The following is a 20819-nucleotide window of genomic DNA, read 5'->3' as shown; positions in this document are numbered from 1 at the left end:
TCTTGTGAATTCAATGGTTTTTACTAGATTACTTGTAGTTTTTCCTGTTGTCTGTCTGTAATTTTTTTGTAATGACTTGGTGCTGCCTATCTTGGCCAGGGCGCTCTTGAAAAAGAGATTCTAATCTCAATGAGCCCTTCCTGGTTAAATAAAAAAAGGTGACACAGGGTACCGTACTAAACCACAAATGACATCTAAGTCACGTGGCGTAAGCTCGCGACTATTAATGGAGGAACCACTGTACATATACATATTACCTCAACTAACAGGTGACCCCGCACATTGACACTGTACCGGTACCCCCCTGTATATAGTCTAGCTATTGTTATTTTACTGCTGCTCTATTTTTATTTTTATTTCACCTTTATTTAACCAGGTAGGCTAGTTGAGAACAAGTTCTCATTTGCAACTGCGACCTGGCCAAGATAAAGCATAGCAGTGTGAACAGACAACACAGAGTTACACATGGAGTAAACAATTAACAAGTCAATAACACAGTAGAAAAAAAGGGGAGTCTATATACAATGTGTGCAAAAGGCATGAGGAGGTAGGCGAATAATTACAATATTGCAGATTAACACTGGAGTGATAAATGATCAGATGATCATGTACAGGTAGAGATATTGGTGTGCAAAAGAGCAGAAAAGTAAATAAATAAAAACTGTGGGGATGAGGTAGGTGAAAATGGGTGGGCTATTTACCAATAGACTATGTACAGCTGCAGCGATCGGTTAGCTGCTCAGATAGCTGATGTTTGAAGTTGGTGAGGGAGATAAAAGTCTCCAACTTCAGCGATTTTTGCAATTCGTTCCAGTCACAGGCAGCAGAGTACTGGAACGAAAGGCGGCCGAATGAGGTGTTGGCTTTAGGGATGATCAGTGAGATACACCTGCTGGAGCGCGTGCTACGGATGGGTGTTGCCATCGTGACCAGTGAACTGAGATAAGGCGGAGCTTTACCTAGCATGGCCTTGTAGATGACCTGGAGCCAGTGGGTCTGGCGACCAGTATGTAGCGAGGGCCAGCCGACTAGAGCATACAAGTCGCAGTGGTGGGTAGTATAAGGTGCTTTAGTGACAAAACGGATGGCACTGTGATAAACTGCATCCAGTTTGCTGAGTAGAGTGTTGAAAGCAATTTTGTAGATGACATCGCTGAAGTCGAGGATCGGTAGGATAGTCAGTTTTACTAGGGTAAGCTTGGCAGCGTGAGTGAAGGAGTGAAGGAGTGAAGGAGACTTTGTTGCGGAATAGAAAGCCGACTCTTGATTTGATTTTCAATTTGAGATGTTTGATATGAATCTGGAAGGAGAGTTTGCAGTCTAGCCAGACACCTAGGTACTTATAGGTGTCCACATGTTCAAGGTCGGAACCATCCAGGGTGGTGATGCTAGTCGGGCATGCGGGTGCAGGCAGCGATCGGTTGAAAAGCATGCATTTGGTTTTACTAGCGTTAAAGAGCAGTTGGAGGCCACGGAAGGAGTGTTGTATGGCATTGAAGCTCGTTTGGAGGTTAGATAGCACAGTGTCCAATGACGGGCCGAAAGTATATAGAATGGTGTCGTCTGCGTAGAGGTGGATCAGGGAATCGCCCGCAGCAAGAGCAACATCATTGATATATACAGAGAAAAGAGTCGGCCCGAGAATTGAACCCTGTGGCACCCCCATAGAGACTGCCAGAGGACCGGACAGCATGCCTTCCGATTTGACACACTGAACTCTGTCTGCAAAGTAATTGGTGAACCAGGCAAGGCAGTCATCCGAAAAACCGAGGCTACTGAGTCTGCCGATCAGAATATGGTTATTGACAGAGTCGAAAGCCTTGGCAAGGTCGATGAAGACGGCTGCACAGTACTGTCTTTTATCGATGGCGGTTATGATATCATTTAGTACCTTGAGTGTGGCTGAGGTGCACCCGTGACCGGCTCGGAAACCAGATTGCACAGCGGAGAAGGTACGGTGGGATTCGAGATGGTCAGTGACCTGTTTGTTGACTTGGCTTTCGAAGACCTTAGATAGGCAGGGCAGAATGGATATAGGTCTGTAACAGTTTGGGTCCAGGGTGTCTCCCCCTTTGAAGAGGGGGATGACTGCGGCAGCTTTCCAATCCTTGGGGATCTCAGACGATATGAAAGAGAGGTTGAACAGGCTGGTAATAGGGGTTGCGACAATGGCGGCGGATAGTTTCAGAAATAGAGTGTCCAGATTGTCAACCCCAGCTGATTTATCCAGGTTTTGCAGCTCTTTCAGAACATCTGCTATCTGGATTTGGGTAAAGGAGAACCTGGAGAGGCTTGGGCGAGGAGCTGCGGGGGGCGGAGCTGTTGGCCCGAGGTAGGAGTAGCCAGGCGGAAGGCATGGCTGGCCGTTGAGAAATGCTTGTTGAAGTTTTCGATAATCATGGATTTATCGGTGGTGACCGTGTTACCTAGCCTCAGTGCAGTGGGCAGCTGGGAGGAGGTGCTCTTGTTCTCCATGGACTTCACAATGTCCCAGAACTTTTTGGAGTTGGAGCTTCAGGATGCAAACTTCTGCTTGAAGAAGCTGGCCTTAGCTTTCCTGACTGACTGCGTGTATTGGTTCCTGACTTCCCTGAACAGTTGCATATCGCGGGGACTATTCGATGCTATTGCAGTCCGCCACAGGATGTTTTTGTGCTGGTTGAGGGCAGTCAGGTTTGGAGTGAACCACGGGCTGTATCTATTCATAGTTCTGCATTTTTGAACGGAGCATGCTTATCTAAAATGGTGAGGAGGTTACTCTTAAAGAATGACCAGGCATCCTCTACTGACGGGATGAGGTCAATGTCCTTCCAGGATACCCGGGCCAGGTCGATTAGAAAGGCCTGCTCACAGAAGTGTTTTAGGAAGCGTTTGACAGTGATGAGGGGTGGTCGTTTGACTGCGGCACCGTAGCGGATACAGGCAATGAGGCAGTGGTCGCTGAGATCCTGGTTGAAGACAGCGGAGGTGTATTTGGAGGGCCAGTTGGTCAGGATGACGTCTATGAGGGTGCCCTTGCTTACAGAGTTAGGGTTGTACCTGGTGGGTTCCTTAATGATTTGTGTGAGATTGAGGGCATCTAGCTTAGATTGTAGGACTGCCGGTTGTGTTAAGCATATCCCAGTTTTGGTCACCTAACAGAACAAACTCTGAAGCTAGATGGGGGGGCAATCAATTCACAAATGGTGTCCAGGGCACAGCTGGGAGCTGAGGGGGGTCGGTAGCAGGCGGCAACAGTGAGAGACTTATTTCTGGAGAGAGTAATTTTCAAAATTATTAGTTCGAACTGTTTGAGTATGGACCTGGAAAGTATGACATTACTTTGCAGGCTATCTCTGCAGTAGACTGCAACTCCTCCCCCTTTGGCAGTTCTATCTTGACGGAAGATGTTATAGTTGGGTATGGAAATCTCTGAATTTTTGGTGGCCTTCCTGAGCCAGGATTCAGACACGGCAAGGACATCAGGGTTAGCAGAGTGTGCTAAAGCGGTGAGTAAAACAAACTTAGGGAGGAGGCTTCTGATGTTGACATGCATGAAACCAAGGCTTTTTCGATCACAGAAGCCAACAAATGAGGGTGCCTGGGGACATGCAGGGCCTGGGTTTACCTCCACATCACCCGCGGAACAGAGAAGGAGTAGTATGAGGGTGCGGCTAAAGGCTATCAAAACTGGTCACCTAGAGCGTTGGGGACAGAGAATAAGAGGAGCAGGTTTCTGGGCATGGTAGAATATATTCAGGGCATAATGCGCAGACAGGGGTATGGTGGGGTGCGCGTACAGCGGAGGTAAGCCCAGGCACTGGGTGATGATGAGAGAGGTTGTATCTCTGGACATGCTGGTTGTAATGGGTGAGGTCACCGCATATGTGGGAGGTGGGACAAAGGAGGTATCAGGGGTATGAGGAGTGGGACTAGGGGCTCCATTGTGAACTAAAACAACGATAACTAACCTGAGCAACAGTATACAAGGCGTATTGACATTTGAGAGAGACATACAGCGAGGCATACAGTAATCACAGGTGTTGAATTGGGAAAGCTAGCTAAAACAGTGGGTGAGACAACAGCTAATCAGCTAGCACAACAACAGCAGGTAAAATGGCGTTGACTAGGCAACGGGGCCGACAGATAAAACAAACAAGCAGAATGGCGTACCGTGATTAATGGACAGTCCAGCGTGCATCAGCTGTGTAGCCAAGTGATCAGTGTCCAGGGGGCAGCGGTGGATGGGGCAGGGGAGCTGGACAGGCGAGTGTTATCCAGGTTAAAAAACTAACAATGACTAAATAGCTTGTAGCTAGTTAGCTGGTTAGCTTCTGGAGGTTATTGAGTGAGTTCTGGGCTAAACAAGCTAGCAGTTAGCAGGCCGAATTAGCAAGCAAGGAGATAGCAAGGGCTAGAGAGTTAGCCTTTGGGGGACGTCGCGATGGGGTGAGTCTGTTTATTCCTCTTCATGCGGTGACATCGATAGACCAGTCGTGGGTCCGGGTATTGTAGCCCAGGAGTATGCTACGGCGGTAGCACAGGGGCTCTGGCCGGGCTAGCTTCAAGCTAAGTGGGTGGAAACGCTAGCCAGGAGTAATCAACCAGGGTTGCGGTTTAGCTCGATAGCTAGTTGTGAAGATCCAGCTGAAAAAAAATTCTGTTTGCGGTGGGAATCCGGGGATAAAAAAATAAATAGGTCCGTTATGCTCTGGTTAGCGTCGCGTTGTTCGAACTGGCGAGAACTGGCGAGAGCTTTCCGAGCTAAAGGTTAGCTGATGACCGGTTAGCTGAAGACCGCTAGCACCGCTAGCATAGCTGGTGGTTAGCTGGCTAGCTTCAGTTGAGGGGTTCCGGTTCCGAAGTAAATATAAATACTTTAGGAAAAAGTAGCTACATTGGGTGAGGCGGGTTGCATAAGAGTATTTGGAAGCTTAGGTTTAGCAAAATGTTTTTAAAGATATGCGAAGAAAAATATGTAAAACGAAAAAGAGACGATATATACAGGGGACACGATACGACAGGACGACTTACTGCTACGCCATCTTGGAATGACTTGTTACTTTTATTTCTTACTCTTATCCATATTTTTTAAAAACTGCATTGTTGGTTAGGGGATTGTAAGTAAGCATTTCACTGTACACATGTGGTATTTTCATTTGATTTGATGGGATAATTAATGCTTAATTAAATGGGAACCACACCTGTGTGGAAGCACCTGCTTTAAATACTTAGTATCCCTCATTTACTCAAGTGTTTTATTTATTTTGGCAGTTACCTGTATGTCTGACCCCTTAACCCTTGGCCCTAGAAGTGTTACTCTGAAGGTATGCAACCTAAAATACTTCTTATGTCATGGTGACAGTGAACTACAATTCAGGCATTTTTGGTCATCTAGTCATGAATGACATAAAGTCTGTGGACATAAAACCACAGACACTCTCCCATTGTCTGGCCATTTGTCTTGCTTTGTTCACAGTAATCTGAGCTGTGTTACCTGCAGTAGAAGTCGTGTTCAGCTGTGCTTTGCTCTGCTCTGTTCTGCTCTGGTCTCAGACACTCATCATCTCTGTTTTTCCAGTGTCAAGGTTAGATGAGTGATGCTCCATGCATGAGCATTTCGATGGGAACAATATGTCCAATATCGCCTCTTCTCTCATAGGGGGAATTAAATTGATAAATAAATCAAACTTGCCTGTGGAATAATCTCATTGTCCCTTAGAGAGCCCCGCATATCCCTTAACAGATGTAAGAAAACACATTGGCTACAGTGGCTGAGGCCAAAGTAAAGGCTGGCCTGACCAGGAATTCCCACTCCCGCTTTCTCCAATGTGTTAAAGCGTTTAATTGCCAGAAAAAATAATAATTTGTGATTTCATCTTAGAAGTGCTTCGGTAACCACAGACTGCGGGACTGGTACTTTTGTAGCTAAAGCAATATCCTCTAGCAGAAGAAGTAAAAACATTTCTATACGTTTAAATCACATGAGAAGCCAGATTTCATGGTTAAACGGTCATGGTACTTTTTTTTACTGGCTTAAGTAATAAATTACCCTGTATTTGACCCTGCAATTGATGGGTCAAAGCGCGGGATAAGATTTTAGGAACCAATTTGCAGGACGGAGCGTTTTAACTAGAACACAGAAAATAATAACCATAACTGACCACAACGAAATGTAACTCCTTTAAAAAGAAAGCACATAGATGGTCTCCTGAGTGGCGCAGCAGCCTATGGCACTACATCTAGGTGCAAGAGACGTCACTACAGTCCCTGGTTTGAATACAGGTTGTATCACATCTGGCTGTGATTGGGAGTCCCATAAGGCGGCGAACATTTGGCCCAGCGTCGTCTGGGTTTGGCCAGGGTAGGCCGTCATTGTAAATAAGAATTTGTACTTAACTGACTTGCCTAGTTTTTATTTTTAAATATATGTGATATGAAAGGGCCACACGTTGGTAGTGGTGAAATACCGGCTATATGTATGTTATTGTTCTTCTGTGGTGTTGTAGTGGTCTGATTGTGTGTGAGGTGGAATTAGCCCCAATTAGCCATTTTCCCTCCCCGGTGTCATGTGGCTCGTTAGTGTTACAAGGTCTCAGGTGTGAATGGGGAGTAGGTGTGTTAAATTTGGTGTCATCGCTCTCACATTCCCTCATACTGACTGGTCACTGGAAGTTCAACATGGCACCTCATGGCAAAGAACTCTCTGAGGATCTGAAAAAAATAATTGTTGCTCTACATAAAGATGGCCTGGGCTATAAGAAGATTGCCAAGACCCTGAAACTGAGCTGCAGCACGGTGGCCAAGACCATACAGCGGATTAACTGGACAGGTTCCACTCAGAACAGGCCTCGCCATGGTCGACCAAAGAAGTTGAGTGCACGTGCTCAGCGTCATATCCAGAGGTTGTCTTTGGGAAATAGACGTATGAGTGCTGCCAGCATTGCTGCAGAGGTTGAAGGGGTGGGGGGTCAGCCTGTCAGTGCTCAGACCATACGCCGTACACTGCATCAAATTGGTCTGCATAGCTGTCGTCCCAGAAGGAAGCCTCTTCTAAAGATGATGCACAAGAAAGCCCGCAAACAGTTTTCTGAAAACAAGCAGACTAAGGACATGGATTACTGGAACCATGTCCTGTGGTCTGATGAGACCAAGATAAACTTGTTTGGTTCAGATGGTACTGTATCAAGCGTGTGTGGCGGCAACCAGGTGAGGAGTCCAAAGACAAGTGTGTCTTGCCTACAGTCAAGCATGGTGGTGGGAGTGTCATGGTCTGGGGCTGCATGAGTGCTGCCAGCACTGGGGAGCTACAGTTCATTGAGGGAACCATGAATGCCAACATGTACCGTGACATACTGAAGCAGATCATGATCCCCTCCCTTCAGAGACTGGGCCGCAGGGCAGTATTCCAACACGATAACGACCCCAAACACACATCCAAGACGGCCACTGCCTTGCTAAAGAAGCTGAGGTTAAAGGTGATGGACTGGCCAAGCATTTCTCCAGACCTAAACCCTATTGAGCATCTGTGGGGCATCTTCAAACGGAAGGTGGAGGAGTGCAAGGTCTCTAACATCCACCAGCTCCGTTATGTTGTCATGGAGGAGTGGAAGAGGACTCCAGTGTCAACCTGTGAAGCTCTGGTGAACTCCATGCCCAAGAGGGTTAAGGCAGTGCTGGAAAATGACACAAAATATTGACACTTTTGGCCCAATTTGGACATTTTCACTTCGGGGTGTAGTCACTTTTGTTACCAGCGGTTTAGACATTAATGGCTGTGTGTTGAGTTATTTTGAGGGGACAGCAAATTTACAAAGTTTTACAAGCTGTACACTCACTACTTTACATTGTAGCAAAGTGTCCTTTCTTCAGTGTTGTCACATGAAAAGATATACTCAAATATTTACAAAAATGTGAGGGGTGTACTCACTTTTGTGATATACTGTATGCTGCTCTTCTTTCAGAAAAGCATGCATCACAACTTTGTCCATTTGCACAATTTCTCTCATTCACTTTCGCTTGTAAATGTCTACACTCACTGAAAATGACATTCGGTAGCTACTAGCTATGCTTGTATAACTTTATGAGCTGGATTTGCCTGTCTTTGCAATGAGTTTTGTTATTTTTCGCTCATAAGCATTTAGCTAACAGCGTCTATGTGATTTCTCTATTAGTTTTTTACAAATTTGGTTAGCATTGATGGGCATGATAATAGAGGCCTGATGGGCTTTTCTTGTGTTTTTAGCGACCCCTTGTGTGATATGCCGGTAATACCGTGAATCCTGGGATGAGTGACGGCCGGTATGACGATATGAAAATCTGTATAATGCCCAAGCCTAGTTGGTTGTCTGATTTGCAATTCTGTACTTTACCATAATATTTGGGTATGTGGTGCATGTGTGTGTGACAGAGAGAGAGAATGAAAGAGTGAGAGCAAGAACGAGAGAGCGCGAGAGGGAGAGAGAAGGGGGGTGTGACAGTGTGTAAACATGTTTCAGGGATTGATTTAATCAAACTGTCTTGAGGAAGACTAATTGAACCCAGCTGTCTGGGAGGAAAGAATCAGGGGAAGTAAAAGCTGAGACCCCTGGAGGAGAACACCTCTGGCTCCTTGGACTGAACACAATGAAATACCATCACAGGCTAGGCCTTTATATCCTCAGCCTCAGACACTTACACATGAGAGATAATGGTGTGCAAGGACTCCTGGGTAGGGATTCTACTGCTCTTCGTTCTCTTCCTGCTTTTCCTTTTGGTCCTTCTCCAGTCGAGCTTCAAAAGATCCCCGCCCCAGCGATCCTCCACACCCTCCAAACCTTTCCTCTGGCATGTAGTTGTAATGGAAGCGTCACCAGATGTGGAGTATATTAGCTGGACCTCAGAAGAAACAGCTGCTTAAAACCATGGGAGTATGATGAGGAGGGAGCAACAACTGGCCATAAACCTACTTTATGCCACTGTAAATAGAAAGCATAGGGACCATATCTAATTGGACTGGCAAACGTAAAGACTACAGATGCTGTAATTTTATGGTGACCAAAGCAGGCCTCTGATAGGCTGGTCTCTGGACAGAAGGAGAAGGGGAGTGTTGAGGCACCAAAGCCATTGAGTTAAGCCAATCGTCCAGTCCTAAGTAAAGTGATCGGACAAGTGGACTTAATATAATATGAAAATGCCAGTGCTTGAAAGTCAAGCTATACAGGAGTTGAAGCATAGCAATCACAAATGAAGATGGACAGGAACATTTTTCGAGAGAACAAAGGGTAATACTGGGGAAGATGGATGAACATCCTCAATCATTACCTAGACTCCACTGTAAGCAAGCGAAATGACAAGGGAGGCATCCCAACAATGTGACCGCATTGGGCTGAAACTTGGATACATCGAATGCATGTTTACATATTTGTGGATACCAAGAGACTAAAATGTAAATATTATAATGATGATCTGTTCCTGAAATAGACAAGTACATAGGAAAGCCAATCATCTTGCTGCTCCGAGGGCAAAAATATAGCCAGAGCCACGTATATGTATATTATCAATAAAATTTAACAATACGGGTGCAGAGCGTTCAATTTGGCTGCTGGGGGGCAAGGAAACCCCCAGCTCAACTAAAATCATTGACAACTACATACCGTTTTCAAGGGATTGTTAAATAAATGTTATGACTATTTGGTTTTAATATCATAATATCTTGAAGAGCATTCCACATTTAGCTCTATCATCAGAGTTATACAGCAAGTAACTGCATGCTTTTTATGATCACTGAACATCAACTGATCATGTATTAGATACGTGACGGTAGCCTATCCATGTAGCTAAGCAACATGTGTCATTTAGCTTGCTTCATTAGAGATTAGGCTTTTGGACAGAGCTTGACATCGGCAAGTCCTCGTCCTGGTAAAGTTATCAGTCGGACTAATGTCATTACCACTAGATGGAAAGCAAATCAAACAATATTTTAGCCATATAGCCATCTAGTTTATCCTCTGAAAGTTAGCTTGTTAACTTGCCGTATTGACGTGATCTGTTATTAGCTAGATAGCCCCCCAGCAGTCAAAACACTGTGCACCTTATTGTGACCTTTTATTGATAACAACCTATTTAGACAATTGGGCCAATGTTGTTTCAGCATGAAATATTTACATGACACTACAACATTCTATGGCAGCCATGTTAGCGCCCCATTAACATTACATGGGGAATATTTAAACAATGCTATGTAACTGAATGTATAGAATCAGAACAATATTCTCAAATGTGGCCTAACTCTCTAAATATATTGCTCTGATCTCAGCCAATGTTCTGACCTTATTGTGGTTCTCACACTTCAAGCAGCACAAACAAGAACTATTCTAATTTGAGATAGTATTTTTAACAGTAATGTTGGATAGCTTGCATCGCTCCAACACCAAATACATTATTTTCTTTCCTTTTTCCAGTTTGCTGTGGTAGGACATCATTGTGAATATGAATTAGTTCTTCATTGACATGCCTGGTTAAATAAATACAATTAAATAAAAAATAAACAGAATAACTGTGTTAATTTACAACAATCACAGTGTCTTCACAGCGGGGACTGTCTGGGGGTCTATACTATTAGTAGCACTGAGTTATGGAAATGAGTTTCACACTTTACCTTCACCTCTTTGGTGTACGGTCTCTATCAATGCATTTAGTTGAACTATGACAATAATGAGGATTGTGCTGCTCTAAGAGGGTGGGAGTTTGACTCATAAATACAAGATAGTCCATTGAAGCCAGACAGATATTTGAATGTATTCAAACAAATGATCAACGTTTTTACTCACTACCATTACATAAACATAGTGGGTAAACCGTGTAAATTGTGTATTTTGTACGTTTGTATCTACAGGAAACATTTCAGTTGGCTGAATCAAACATCAATGTCGGTTGACACTTTCCAGACACACTTTGATTGTTCCTTGACAAGTGAATTCTTCCAATCAGGAACTAACATTAAGACCACAGAAGCCAAACATTCTTTCCCCCACTGCAGTTCAAACATCTGTGTTGTCAAACGATAGCCTACTCAACTATCTGGGTCTATTCATTATCCACACACCAAAGCCCTGTGACTAAGTGTTATTATCATTATTCCTTTCAATCTGACCACCCTAAAATGGCCCTGGCCCCTCCTTTGAAGTCTCTGATTGATGCTGCACACACAAACCTTTACAGCCCAGGACAACTTAACCCATGTCTTTCTCCAAACTCTGATGACTCTTTTAACAATGAGGAAACAGGCAAGACAGTGATTGGCCAGAGAGCCACATAGCCAGTGATTGGCCAGAGAGTCATTTAGCCAGTGATTGACCAAAGAGCCACTGGCCAGAGAGCCACCCAGCCAGTGATTCAGAGAGTGTCCATTATGTTGAGTAATAAAGGGTGATTAAAGGTTGATATACTCACGTTGGGTCTTATGCTGGCTGCCCGTCCGTAATACTTCTCGGCTGCGTCATTGAGACTGGCTTGTCTGCAAAGGAAAGCAAAAAAAACAATCATCAATTATTTCTTTGAACTTCAGAGGGTTCAGAGGAGACCTTGACCTCTGTCTGTTTACTGCTGCTCCGGGGTCAGTGAGGACAGGCTGAGGAGAGAATGCCGTGTCGAAATTAGAGGAGTCAATGAAACAGGCAGTTTGTTTCCAGGCCTTTCAGTAGACAGCACCCCATGCTGAGTGGTGTACAGCATGCCCTGGTTGTTTCCATTATATCCGGGGTTGTGACCTTTATGTCATGAGCTTTGACCTGTGTGTCATTAAAATAGGCTTCTCATCAACCACTGCCTTAGTAAGAACAAACATAACTTCAAAGGCGAGTCTCCTGTCTTCTGTGTAAAAAATATCTGTTGTTTTTGGTACTGAAGGTCAGTGGGGTTGGGAGGATTTGAGGCCTAGGAAGAAGATCGTCACAAAATCCATGTCAAATCATTTGCACGTTTAAAGTATTTCTTACAAAAACATTGGACACATACGATTATCATATCTAATGAAATTGTAAAGGATGCCACAAATAAAACAAATCATACAATGAAAGACAGTGAAAACATATTTTAAGGTAAAGGCACCTCTAGACAGATGTCCTCCTGAGAATCCCAGAAGACTTCAAGTATTTAAAGTCAGTAGACGCTCCAATAAAAAATACAGTCAAAACAAGAATGTCTTCCATATGCTCATCTCCGTGTACAATACACCACGCCAGTACGCTTAGATTACCATCGTACCTGACTGTGTGACTCTTTCCCTTTGGCCAAGAGCTTTTCCGTTTATTCATATTCCTATAAACCAGGAATCATTTTTACAACCTGCAGCTGCATTTCACTGATGGTAGCAATTGTCTCATTGCAAACAGTTTAACTTTGACACAGTCAAGGACGGAGTCAAGGACGGCTGGCTCCGGAGCCCTGAGTCGTAATGATGAAAGCGAGAACATCTGAACTGTACTGGGCTTCCATTAAGTCTGTCTGATCTTATTAAGGTATCCTCCTCCATATGGTATCCTCCTCCATACGGCATATACAGACATTTTCATATTCCACAACTAGCATGACAACACCACACCTGAGTAGTCTCTAAACCTAGAACGAAATCTCATAGGGTGTCAATAGAGCTAATACCTGAGCTACATGTCATACCGTAGCGCATGAGTGCTGTCCTATTCCCGTGGAACTGTCATCACAATATGACATGATTGAGGCAGGAGAAGCAGTTTTGGTAAACGTGCTATCTTAATCTTATGTCAGTTTGCATTACTAGCATACAGCATGTGATTCTAATATTAGCAAAAACAGTTCTATCCAGCATCCGACAATGACATTTAAATCACCCCAATTTCAGCTGTAGGGCTTTCCCCCCCATGAAATGTTAATTCTGCCAAATCAGTCAATCACATTTGAGATGCTAAAACGGTTTGTACTTCATAAGGTAAGAGAATGGGTCATTGTGTATTCTTAGGACGGTTAAACTAAACTAAATATACATACAAAAACAAATGACTCCAAGAAACAACACTTGATACCCTTGTGGCTCGTTTCAAAACAAACAGACCATTAAGCTCCATATGTGACCAACATCGCCGTTAGGCCACAGTGGTAATGGCTGGCCAACAGACATGGGGAGTGGATGCTTTCTCTATGAGGTAACACCAGTGGTGGGGTGAATGAGTCTCTATGGTGTGAACTGATATGATATATGTTTTGGACGGACACGACATGATCAAACTCAAGAAGAATGACTGATGTATAGGATCACAGTTTGTCTCCTGCATCTGTCATACTGTGTCTCCAGCTCTAATGAGGGTGGAGAATCACTGAGACTCATTCAGAATCATTACTCAGTGCAGAGAGCACTGCTTCACTCAAATAATTATTGATACGCTTTAGTTCAAGGCCTTTGTGTAGGAGGTGTGGGAACTGGTGTGTGTCCTCACAACGAAACCTGAAACACCTTGTCTTAATTCAACTCCAGGAAGCAGAGCCCAAGAATATTAAGTTCCATAAAATATACAGTAATGACAAAGATGGGTTTGTTGTCTAACTGTGACCGTAACCATGTGTTGCAATCATATTCAGAATAGAATATTGTCTCAAGAATTAATCTAATTCTATGTCATTTTCAGGTCTATAAACACATCATTATCAGACTGTAGAACTGCCACATCATTGTCATCAGACAAACAAGATGTTTAATGTGAGGGGCAAAGGATTGCCTGTGGATAGTGGGTTGTGAAAGCACAACAAGCACAATGGGAGAAAACAACCTAAACTTCTGCCTTCGGTTAGACCCGTCCACTGAGATACAGCTGTTGGTGAGAGAGGAGAACCAGAAGAGCCCGGAGAGGAAGAGAGAGGGAAAATAGGGATAATGAGTGAACGAAAATAAATAACTCCCTGGATGAAACGAGCCTTGATAGTCGGTCATCTAAATGTGCTTTATTAACCCCGGTGCAGACGCACAGACACACAAATCACACGGCTGACACTACACATTACTTCATTTAAAAAATACAGATGACTTAATTAACTAATTGTTCCAGCAACAACCGCCAGTGTACGATCTGTGTACTAACGACATCTAGCCCATCTGTCTCGTGCAACAAGACACACTTGTTACACAAACGTTACTCAATTGTTCCTTGTTCCTTCTGTCAAACAGATCTGGGTTTCCAGAACAGTGATGTGACACCACACAGCCTGGCTTGCAGAGGGATTTGAGCACTTAAAGGGCAGCATTAGCACATTCCCCTGGGAGCTAGCAGTCAGCCAACCTTCCTCTCCCTTTCCTTCGCCTCGCCTCGCCTCGTCTGCTGGCTGCTGCCACTGATCTGTAGACCCGGACGAAGGTTTGGAATAACGTGCTGATTGTTTAAAGAAGGCCGGGGGAAATGGATAGCAAGGAAGTAAACTTGTCAAAGACCAAGAGCCCCAGAGAGCAATAAGAGAAGGTTTGTACATCTTAAAGTCGACTCCTCCCCACCCTCTCCCTCCCCTGTTCAGATTCACTAGTATCCCCCACCAACCGAGGGCCTTCCACGTCTTGGTTCCAAGACAAACACATAAAGAACATGAGTTCCAGAGGAGAGAGACCCCATGCCAGCGTGGCAGTGGGGAGTCCCTCAATGAGCCCAGCCTGAGACCCTCTTTAACAGCCAGGGGTCCTGACCCTGGAAGAGGCTCTGTAAAGCATGGACGGCTGGGATGCTGGTGGTGCACATCCCCCTGGATCATAGTGATGTGCAGTGGGACACCTTGTGAAAACCAGCTGGATAAAGACATTATACACAGCTGCATGACATGGCCTCTTTCTGTCTTTGGTCAAGAAAGTGAACCCGAAGCACAATGATTCAAGACATCGCATTAACTGTTTTAGTAGTCGTAATTTCCCACAGCCTGCAGTAGTAATCCTCACACAGAAAACCCCTGATTAACCATGGTAAGTCCTAACAAGGGAAATATAATATTGTTGGCTCTAGTAATCCTCTCTCAGTCCGTGTGGCATATTCTAAATTGGCATGTTCCTCTATTTACAAATTTGCACTTGCGCCTTGTGCCTTGAAACACAGCACCTTGCAGCTTCCAGGAGAGCTGTGAGACAGATGCCGCGCTGCTGAACTTTGCTCTGGTTTGGAACTGGCTCCGCATGAATAAGACAGAAACAGCAGAGGGAGCGACGAGGCAGGCACGTAGCCGCGCGCCGCACTAAGACAAGACGGCAGCTCCCCGGCTACCGCTCGCTGCAGTAGAGAAGGGGATTACAGAAGCTGGTCAAGTAAATCACACTGGCAGAGGAGAGCTGTAAGCCCTAGAATAAAGCAAAGACAGTAGATGCTCTCCCTCCTTCCCCCAGCCCTTGTCTCCTATCTCTTCCAGCCCTTGTCTCCTCCCTCCTCCAGCCCTTGTCTCCTCCCTCCTCCAGCCCTTGTCCCCTCCCTCTCAGTGTGTCTGTCCCATCCAACACTCACCTGAGCATGTGGGCTGCGCTGAAGACCACATCAAACTCCCCACTGTCCAGACGAGCTGCCTTCTCTGCCATCTCAGCCGCTTCCAGCAGACGAGACTCCTCCAACAAAAACTGACCTGGGAGCAGCAAGAGGGGGAAAGAAAAGGGAAGGAGAGAGAACAGGAACACCATGTTAAAACGCGGTGTGTGGATGTATTCCTAGAGAGGGATGAATAGTGGCTGGGAATATTGCCTTTGGCCAGGGGAGATAGGCAAGCCTCTGTCAGCCTTTGGCCAGGGGAGATAGGCAAGCCTCTGTCAGCCCTAAGAGTGATTTGCTGAAACACAAGATACGAGTGGAGCGTACCATCACTCTTTGGCCATCACTCAGGCCCATTTGTCCAATTAGTAGGGTTGTGATAGGAATGTTTCTCTTACATGTGCGTCAGGCCTGGCTGGAGATCTGAGTTCTGTACGTCTGAGGTGCAGCTGAAATGTAGAGCAGGGCCTTTGTAGACCTCCCTAATAACGCTAGAGTGTGGACCCCTGAAGGAGCCACGAACTGGGAGGAATTAATAGTCTGTTGATTTTGGTGGGCTCCACTACTGTACCATGCTTTCAAACCACTGGGCGAAACCAAGTATATTTTCCTAAATAGCTGTGAATGTAGTCCTTGCCACAAGCCTTATGTGAAGGAAAGACTGATTCGCCCCTGACTGATTACCAATGTATTGCAGAGCACCTACAGCTTAGAAATACTGCAATGGCAAGGGATAGATTTCAAGATGTCAACTGGTATTTTATTGGAGTGGTTAAGAATATGTAAAGAGCAATTCCTTCAAATATCAAGAAATGAAACAAATGATTTCATTTTACGAATGATCGATCAAAATGTATGTAACCACAAATTATTTTACTGGCACTCCCTCTCAAACGCACATTTCAAAGAGGAAAGTTGAAGTGACTTAGTATCAAATAAAATACAATGTGATTTGTCATATGCTTAATTAAGGTAGAAATGTACATATAGGTGACTAACCAACGGGATAGACGATAAACAGTAGCAACAGCATATGTGATGAGTCAAAAGAGATTAGTGAAAAAAGTGTCAACTATTTATCTAACTATTGAGCAGTCTTAGAAGCTGTTCAGGGTCCTGTTGGTTCCAGACTTGGTGCATCGGTACTGCTTGCTGTGCAGTAGCAGAGAGAACAGTCTATGACTTGGGTGGCTGGAGTCTGACCATTTTTAGGGCCTTCCTCTGACACCGCCTGGTATAGAGGTCCTGGTTGACAGGGGGTTCGGCCCCAGTGATGTACTGGGCCGTGTGCACTACCCTCTGTAGCGCCTTGTGGTCGGATGCCAAGCAGCTGCCATACCCAGTGGTGATGCAGCCAGTCAAGATGCTCTCAAAGCTGCAGCTGTAGAACCTTTTGAGGATCTGAGGGCCCATGCCAAATCTTTTCAGCCTCCTGAGGGAGAAGAGGCATTGTCGTGCCCTCTTCACGACTGTGTTGATGTGTGTTGACCATGATCATTTCTTAATTTGTAACCTTAATATAATGTTGGTGAATCAAAAGAAACTGACCCAGAATGGCAGTACTTACCGTAATGCATATAGCAATTTCCTTTAGTGGGGTCTAGTTGGATGGCCTTCAGAAATAACCTCTCTGCTTCAGTCTTCTGACCCTACGAAGGGAGAGGAATTAAATCAATTGTCAGTATTTGTTGCCGTTGAGATGCTAAACAGACACACAAAGAGAGAGAGACAAGAGAGACAAATAGACACACAAAGAGAGAGAGACAAGAGAGACAAACAGACACACAAAGAGAGAGATACAAACAGACACACAAAGAGAGAGAGACAAGAGGGACAAACAGACACACAAAGAGAGAGAGACAAGAGAGACAAACAGACACACAAAGAGAGATAGACAAACAGACACACAAAGAGAGAGATACAAGAGAGACAAACAAACACACAAAGAGAGAGATACAAACAGACACACAAAGAGAGAGAGATAAACAAGAGGGAGAGAGAGAAATGTGTGCACACACACACAGAGATTGAGATAGGGTGCGTAGAGTCGTTCCAGGTTACGTCACACAAGGAGTGACAGACAGGGTGACTGGAGCCTGATGAGGGGCAGCAGCAGCAGTGACAGATTGGGGCCCAGTGGAGCCCAGAGGAGCCAGTGCCCCGGGGGCCTCAGAGAGCAGGATCAGATTACAACTAACACACAAAGGCTCCAGCCAACACAGCTGCCTCTCTCTGTCTCTCTCTCACACACACACACACACACACACACACACACACACACACACACACACACACACACACACACACACACACACACACACACACACACACACACACACACACACACACACACACACACACACACACACACACACACACACACACACACACACACACACACACACACACACACACAACGCAGATCTTATCTGTGTATCAGATGCACTCTGATGGAGATGAAGATCACAATAGAGGTTCAACTAATCAATTAAAGCCTATAGAAACCTAAATATATGAAATGCCACAGCATTTCACATAATGAACAAAAAGAGGCAAGAGCTCCCTTAATATTACATAAACCACTAACCAGAATAAATTACGTTTACTAAATGCACTATATAGAATGAACACAATTCATTAATTTTAATTGCAAAGGTCTTTATCCAAACACTGAAATCAGATTTGGAAGATTCCGTGCCTCACACATTTTTCACCGGGTTTACCTACAATAACTCAAAAAGTACTCAAAATTTCCAAGTGTAAATATTAGAGTTTATTCTCCATTGACGAGATGGAACATTGAATTATATGTTTAATGCAGCTCAAGTCTCTCAAATTCACAAATAGTACAAAGTGCTCAGCTGGGGAGCAGCTGGAATAGTCATAACATCAGCATATTTCTATTTATTGAAGTTCAAACAAAAAGCCTGTCAGGAAACCACGTTATGACAATTTAATGCACTGGCTCTCATTGTTTGTGTGGATTTGAATCATGTGGTACATACAGGTAACTGCCAAAATAAAGGAAACACCAACATAAAGCGTCTTAATTAGGGCGTTGGGCCACGAGCCAGAACAGCTTCAATGCACCTTGGCATAGATTCTACAACTGTCTGGAACTCTATTGAAGGGATGTGACACCATTCTCCCACAAAAAAATCCATAATTCTGTGTTTTGTTTGGTGGTGAAAGAAACGCTCTCAGACACTGCTCCAGAATCTCCCATAATTAGTCAATTGGGTTTAGATCTGGTTACTGAGAGGACTATATAGTTTTCATGCTCATCAAACAATTCAGTGACTTCTTGTGTTCTGTGGATTGGGGCATTGCCATTCTATGGGGGCATAGCCATGGTAACCAAAATAATGGCCTGCCCAGGATTTTCATACATGGCCCTAAGCATAATGGAATGTTAATTGCTTAATTACCTTACGTACCACACCTGTGTGGAAGCACCTGTTTCAATACACTTTGTTTCCCTCATTTACTCAGGTGTTTCCATTATTTTGGCAGTTACTTGTACTTTGCAGATTTGACTGAGAAGTGAGGAAACTCTTTACTGGAGAAAAGTTGTCAAGAAATCTTTGCAGAATGTGAAAATAATATGTCCCATGAGCCCCTGTTGATGTTCTCATCTTTTGAATCCAATTTTGGCATTATCAGGCTTAGAGGAGTTTTATTCCTGAGTGGCTTGTTCAATGAAATCCAGTTTCATGTCTAGACTGCTAACGAACATCATAATTTCAACATTAGAGCTCATTAGCTTTCCCCCTCACAACTGTCAGGTATCCAGATCAAAACATTATTTAGTGTGTGAGGGGAAAGTGGCGGTTTGTATGCATCCTAGTAGGTTCTTAAACTGGCTGTGCAGCGCATCGGCCCACAGCAACAGCAGCAGAGAGAGATTCTTATTAACTATGTGTGATCGATGCTGATAGATGGCCTGACAGCCTGCAGTGTTTGAATGGACTGGAATCGATGGAAGAAACAGCTCTGTCTGTCTTTCTATCTGTGTGTGTCTGTGTGTCTGTCTGTGTGTCTGTCTGTGTGTCTGTCTGTGTGTCTGTCTGTGTGTTTGTCTGTCTGTCTGTCTGTCTGTCTGTCTGTCTGTCTGTCTGTCTGTCTGTCTGTCTGTCTTTCTATCTTGTGTCTGTCTGTGTGTCTGTCTGTCTGTCTGTCTGTCTGTCTGTCTGTCTGTCTGTCTGTCTGTCTGTCTGTCTGTCTGTCTGTCTGTCTCCCACCACCCATATCCATTTCCTATTCAATATCAACTCATTATGGAGGTGAAATCTCCGGTTTTCACACATACTGCGCTTATTGTTAGTGTTGACCCCCTAATCTCCCAGTGACATCAGATGTGGAACAGATGTGTACTTCCACTCTGGCAGCCATCAAGATGATTATGAATGGAGCCTGCATCTGATTAGGCCCGGAAATGCCTTGTGAATGACTGAGTTCAATAACACCCACCACCATGGTACACATCTCCGCCCTCAGCTACACCCCTCCCCGCAGGGGGTCCCGGGTGTGGTGCACAGGGGTTAGCCCAGCAGGAGAACGACGCCAAACCCTGTCCCCCAATGCGCGCAACCCCTCCCCCAAACGACGATCCCCTGCCAGGATCTGAACTTAGGACCCTTGACAGGAAGGCTATTTCCTCATCACTCACAGTGGGGGTAAAGGGTATGGGAGTGGAGGTGGGGGTCACTTTCCTGGTGTGGTATCTGATCAAGACTAAACTCAGTCGTCAGTGAAGAGACAGTAGAGGTAGTGATATGGTGGAAGGCCGGAGGTCACGATGGGGCTGATGGAGGTAGAAGGTGAAGTGAACATCTTCAAGGTAGCTCTTACCAACTTACACACCTGGGCCCTCATAGATACAAATGTGTGCTAGAACTGGTTGAGCCACTGCATTTCACACTACACTCTGTTCTTTGAAAACCATCTCAAGGCTATTGAGTCTGTAAGTCTGACAGCTCTCTCCTCTCCTTATCCCTGAGGTTGCATCATTTACACACAGAGGAGAAAGAAAGCCCAGGTAAACCATTGTTGATCTCTGCCTGAGATTTGTATTGATATTTGTATTTATTATGGATCCCCGTAAGCTGCTATATGTGATAATGTCAAAATCCGCACTGAAGTCAAACAAAACAGTATTTTTTGTCATCAATTCCTTATTTGTGTGTTATGCTTGTTGAATGTGCTTTCCTACAAGTGTGCTGAAAGTCTGTTGTCAAATTGTTTGCTATAAAATAGCATTGTTTCTGGTGAAACACAATTTTTCCCAAAAGTTTACTAAGGTTTGGTAACAGACTGATTTGTCAGCTATTTGAGCCAGTA

At 44.6% G+C, this 20819-nt stretch overlaps 1 protein-coding gene across 1 annotated transcript in view; it reads right to left on the bottom strand.

Moving 5' to 3' along the window:
• The window catches only part of LOC118395829 (protein O-mannosyl-transferase TMTC2-like), a 178134-nt gene that overhangs the window by 9078 nt on the left and 148237 nt on the right, over positions 1–20819 (bottom strand). The window contains exons 9-11 of the mRNA XM_035789804.2: positions 17047–17128; positions 15462–15576; positions 11413–11476 (exon numbers count right to left, since the gene is read on the bottom strand). Of these exons, the coding sequence (XP_035645697.2) occupies positions 11413–11476; positions 15462–15576; positions 17047–17128 (261 nt within the window). The remainder of the gene's footprint in view (positions 1–11412; positions 11477–15461; positions 15577–17046; positions 17129–20819) is intronic.

Source organism: Oncorhynchus keta, chromosome 17, assembly GCF_023373465.1.
Source record: "Oncorhynchus keta strain PuntledgeMale-10-30-2019 chromosome 17, Oket_V2, whole genome shotgun sequence".
NCBI lineage: Eukaryota > Metazoa > Chordata > Actinopteri > Salmoniformes > Salmonidae > Oncorhynchus > Oncorhynchus keta.
Note: the sequence above shows the minus strand (reverse complement) of the source record. Positions and strands in the feature narration are given on the sequence as shown.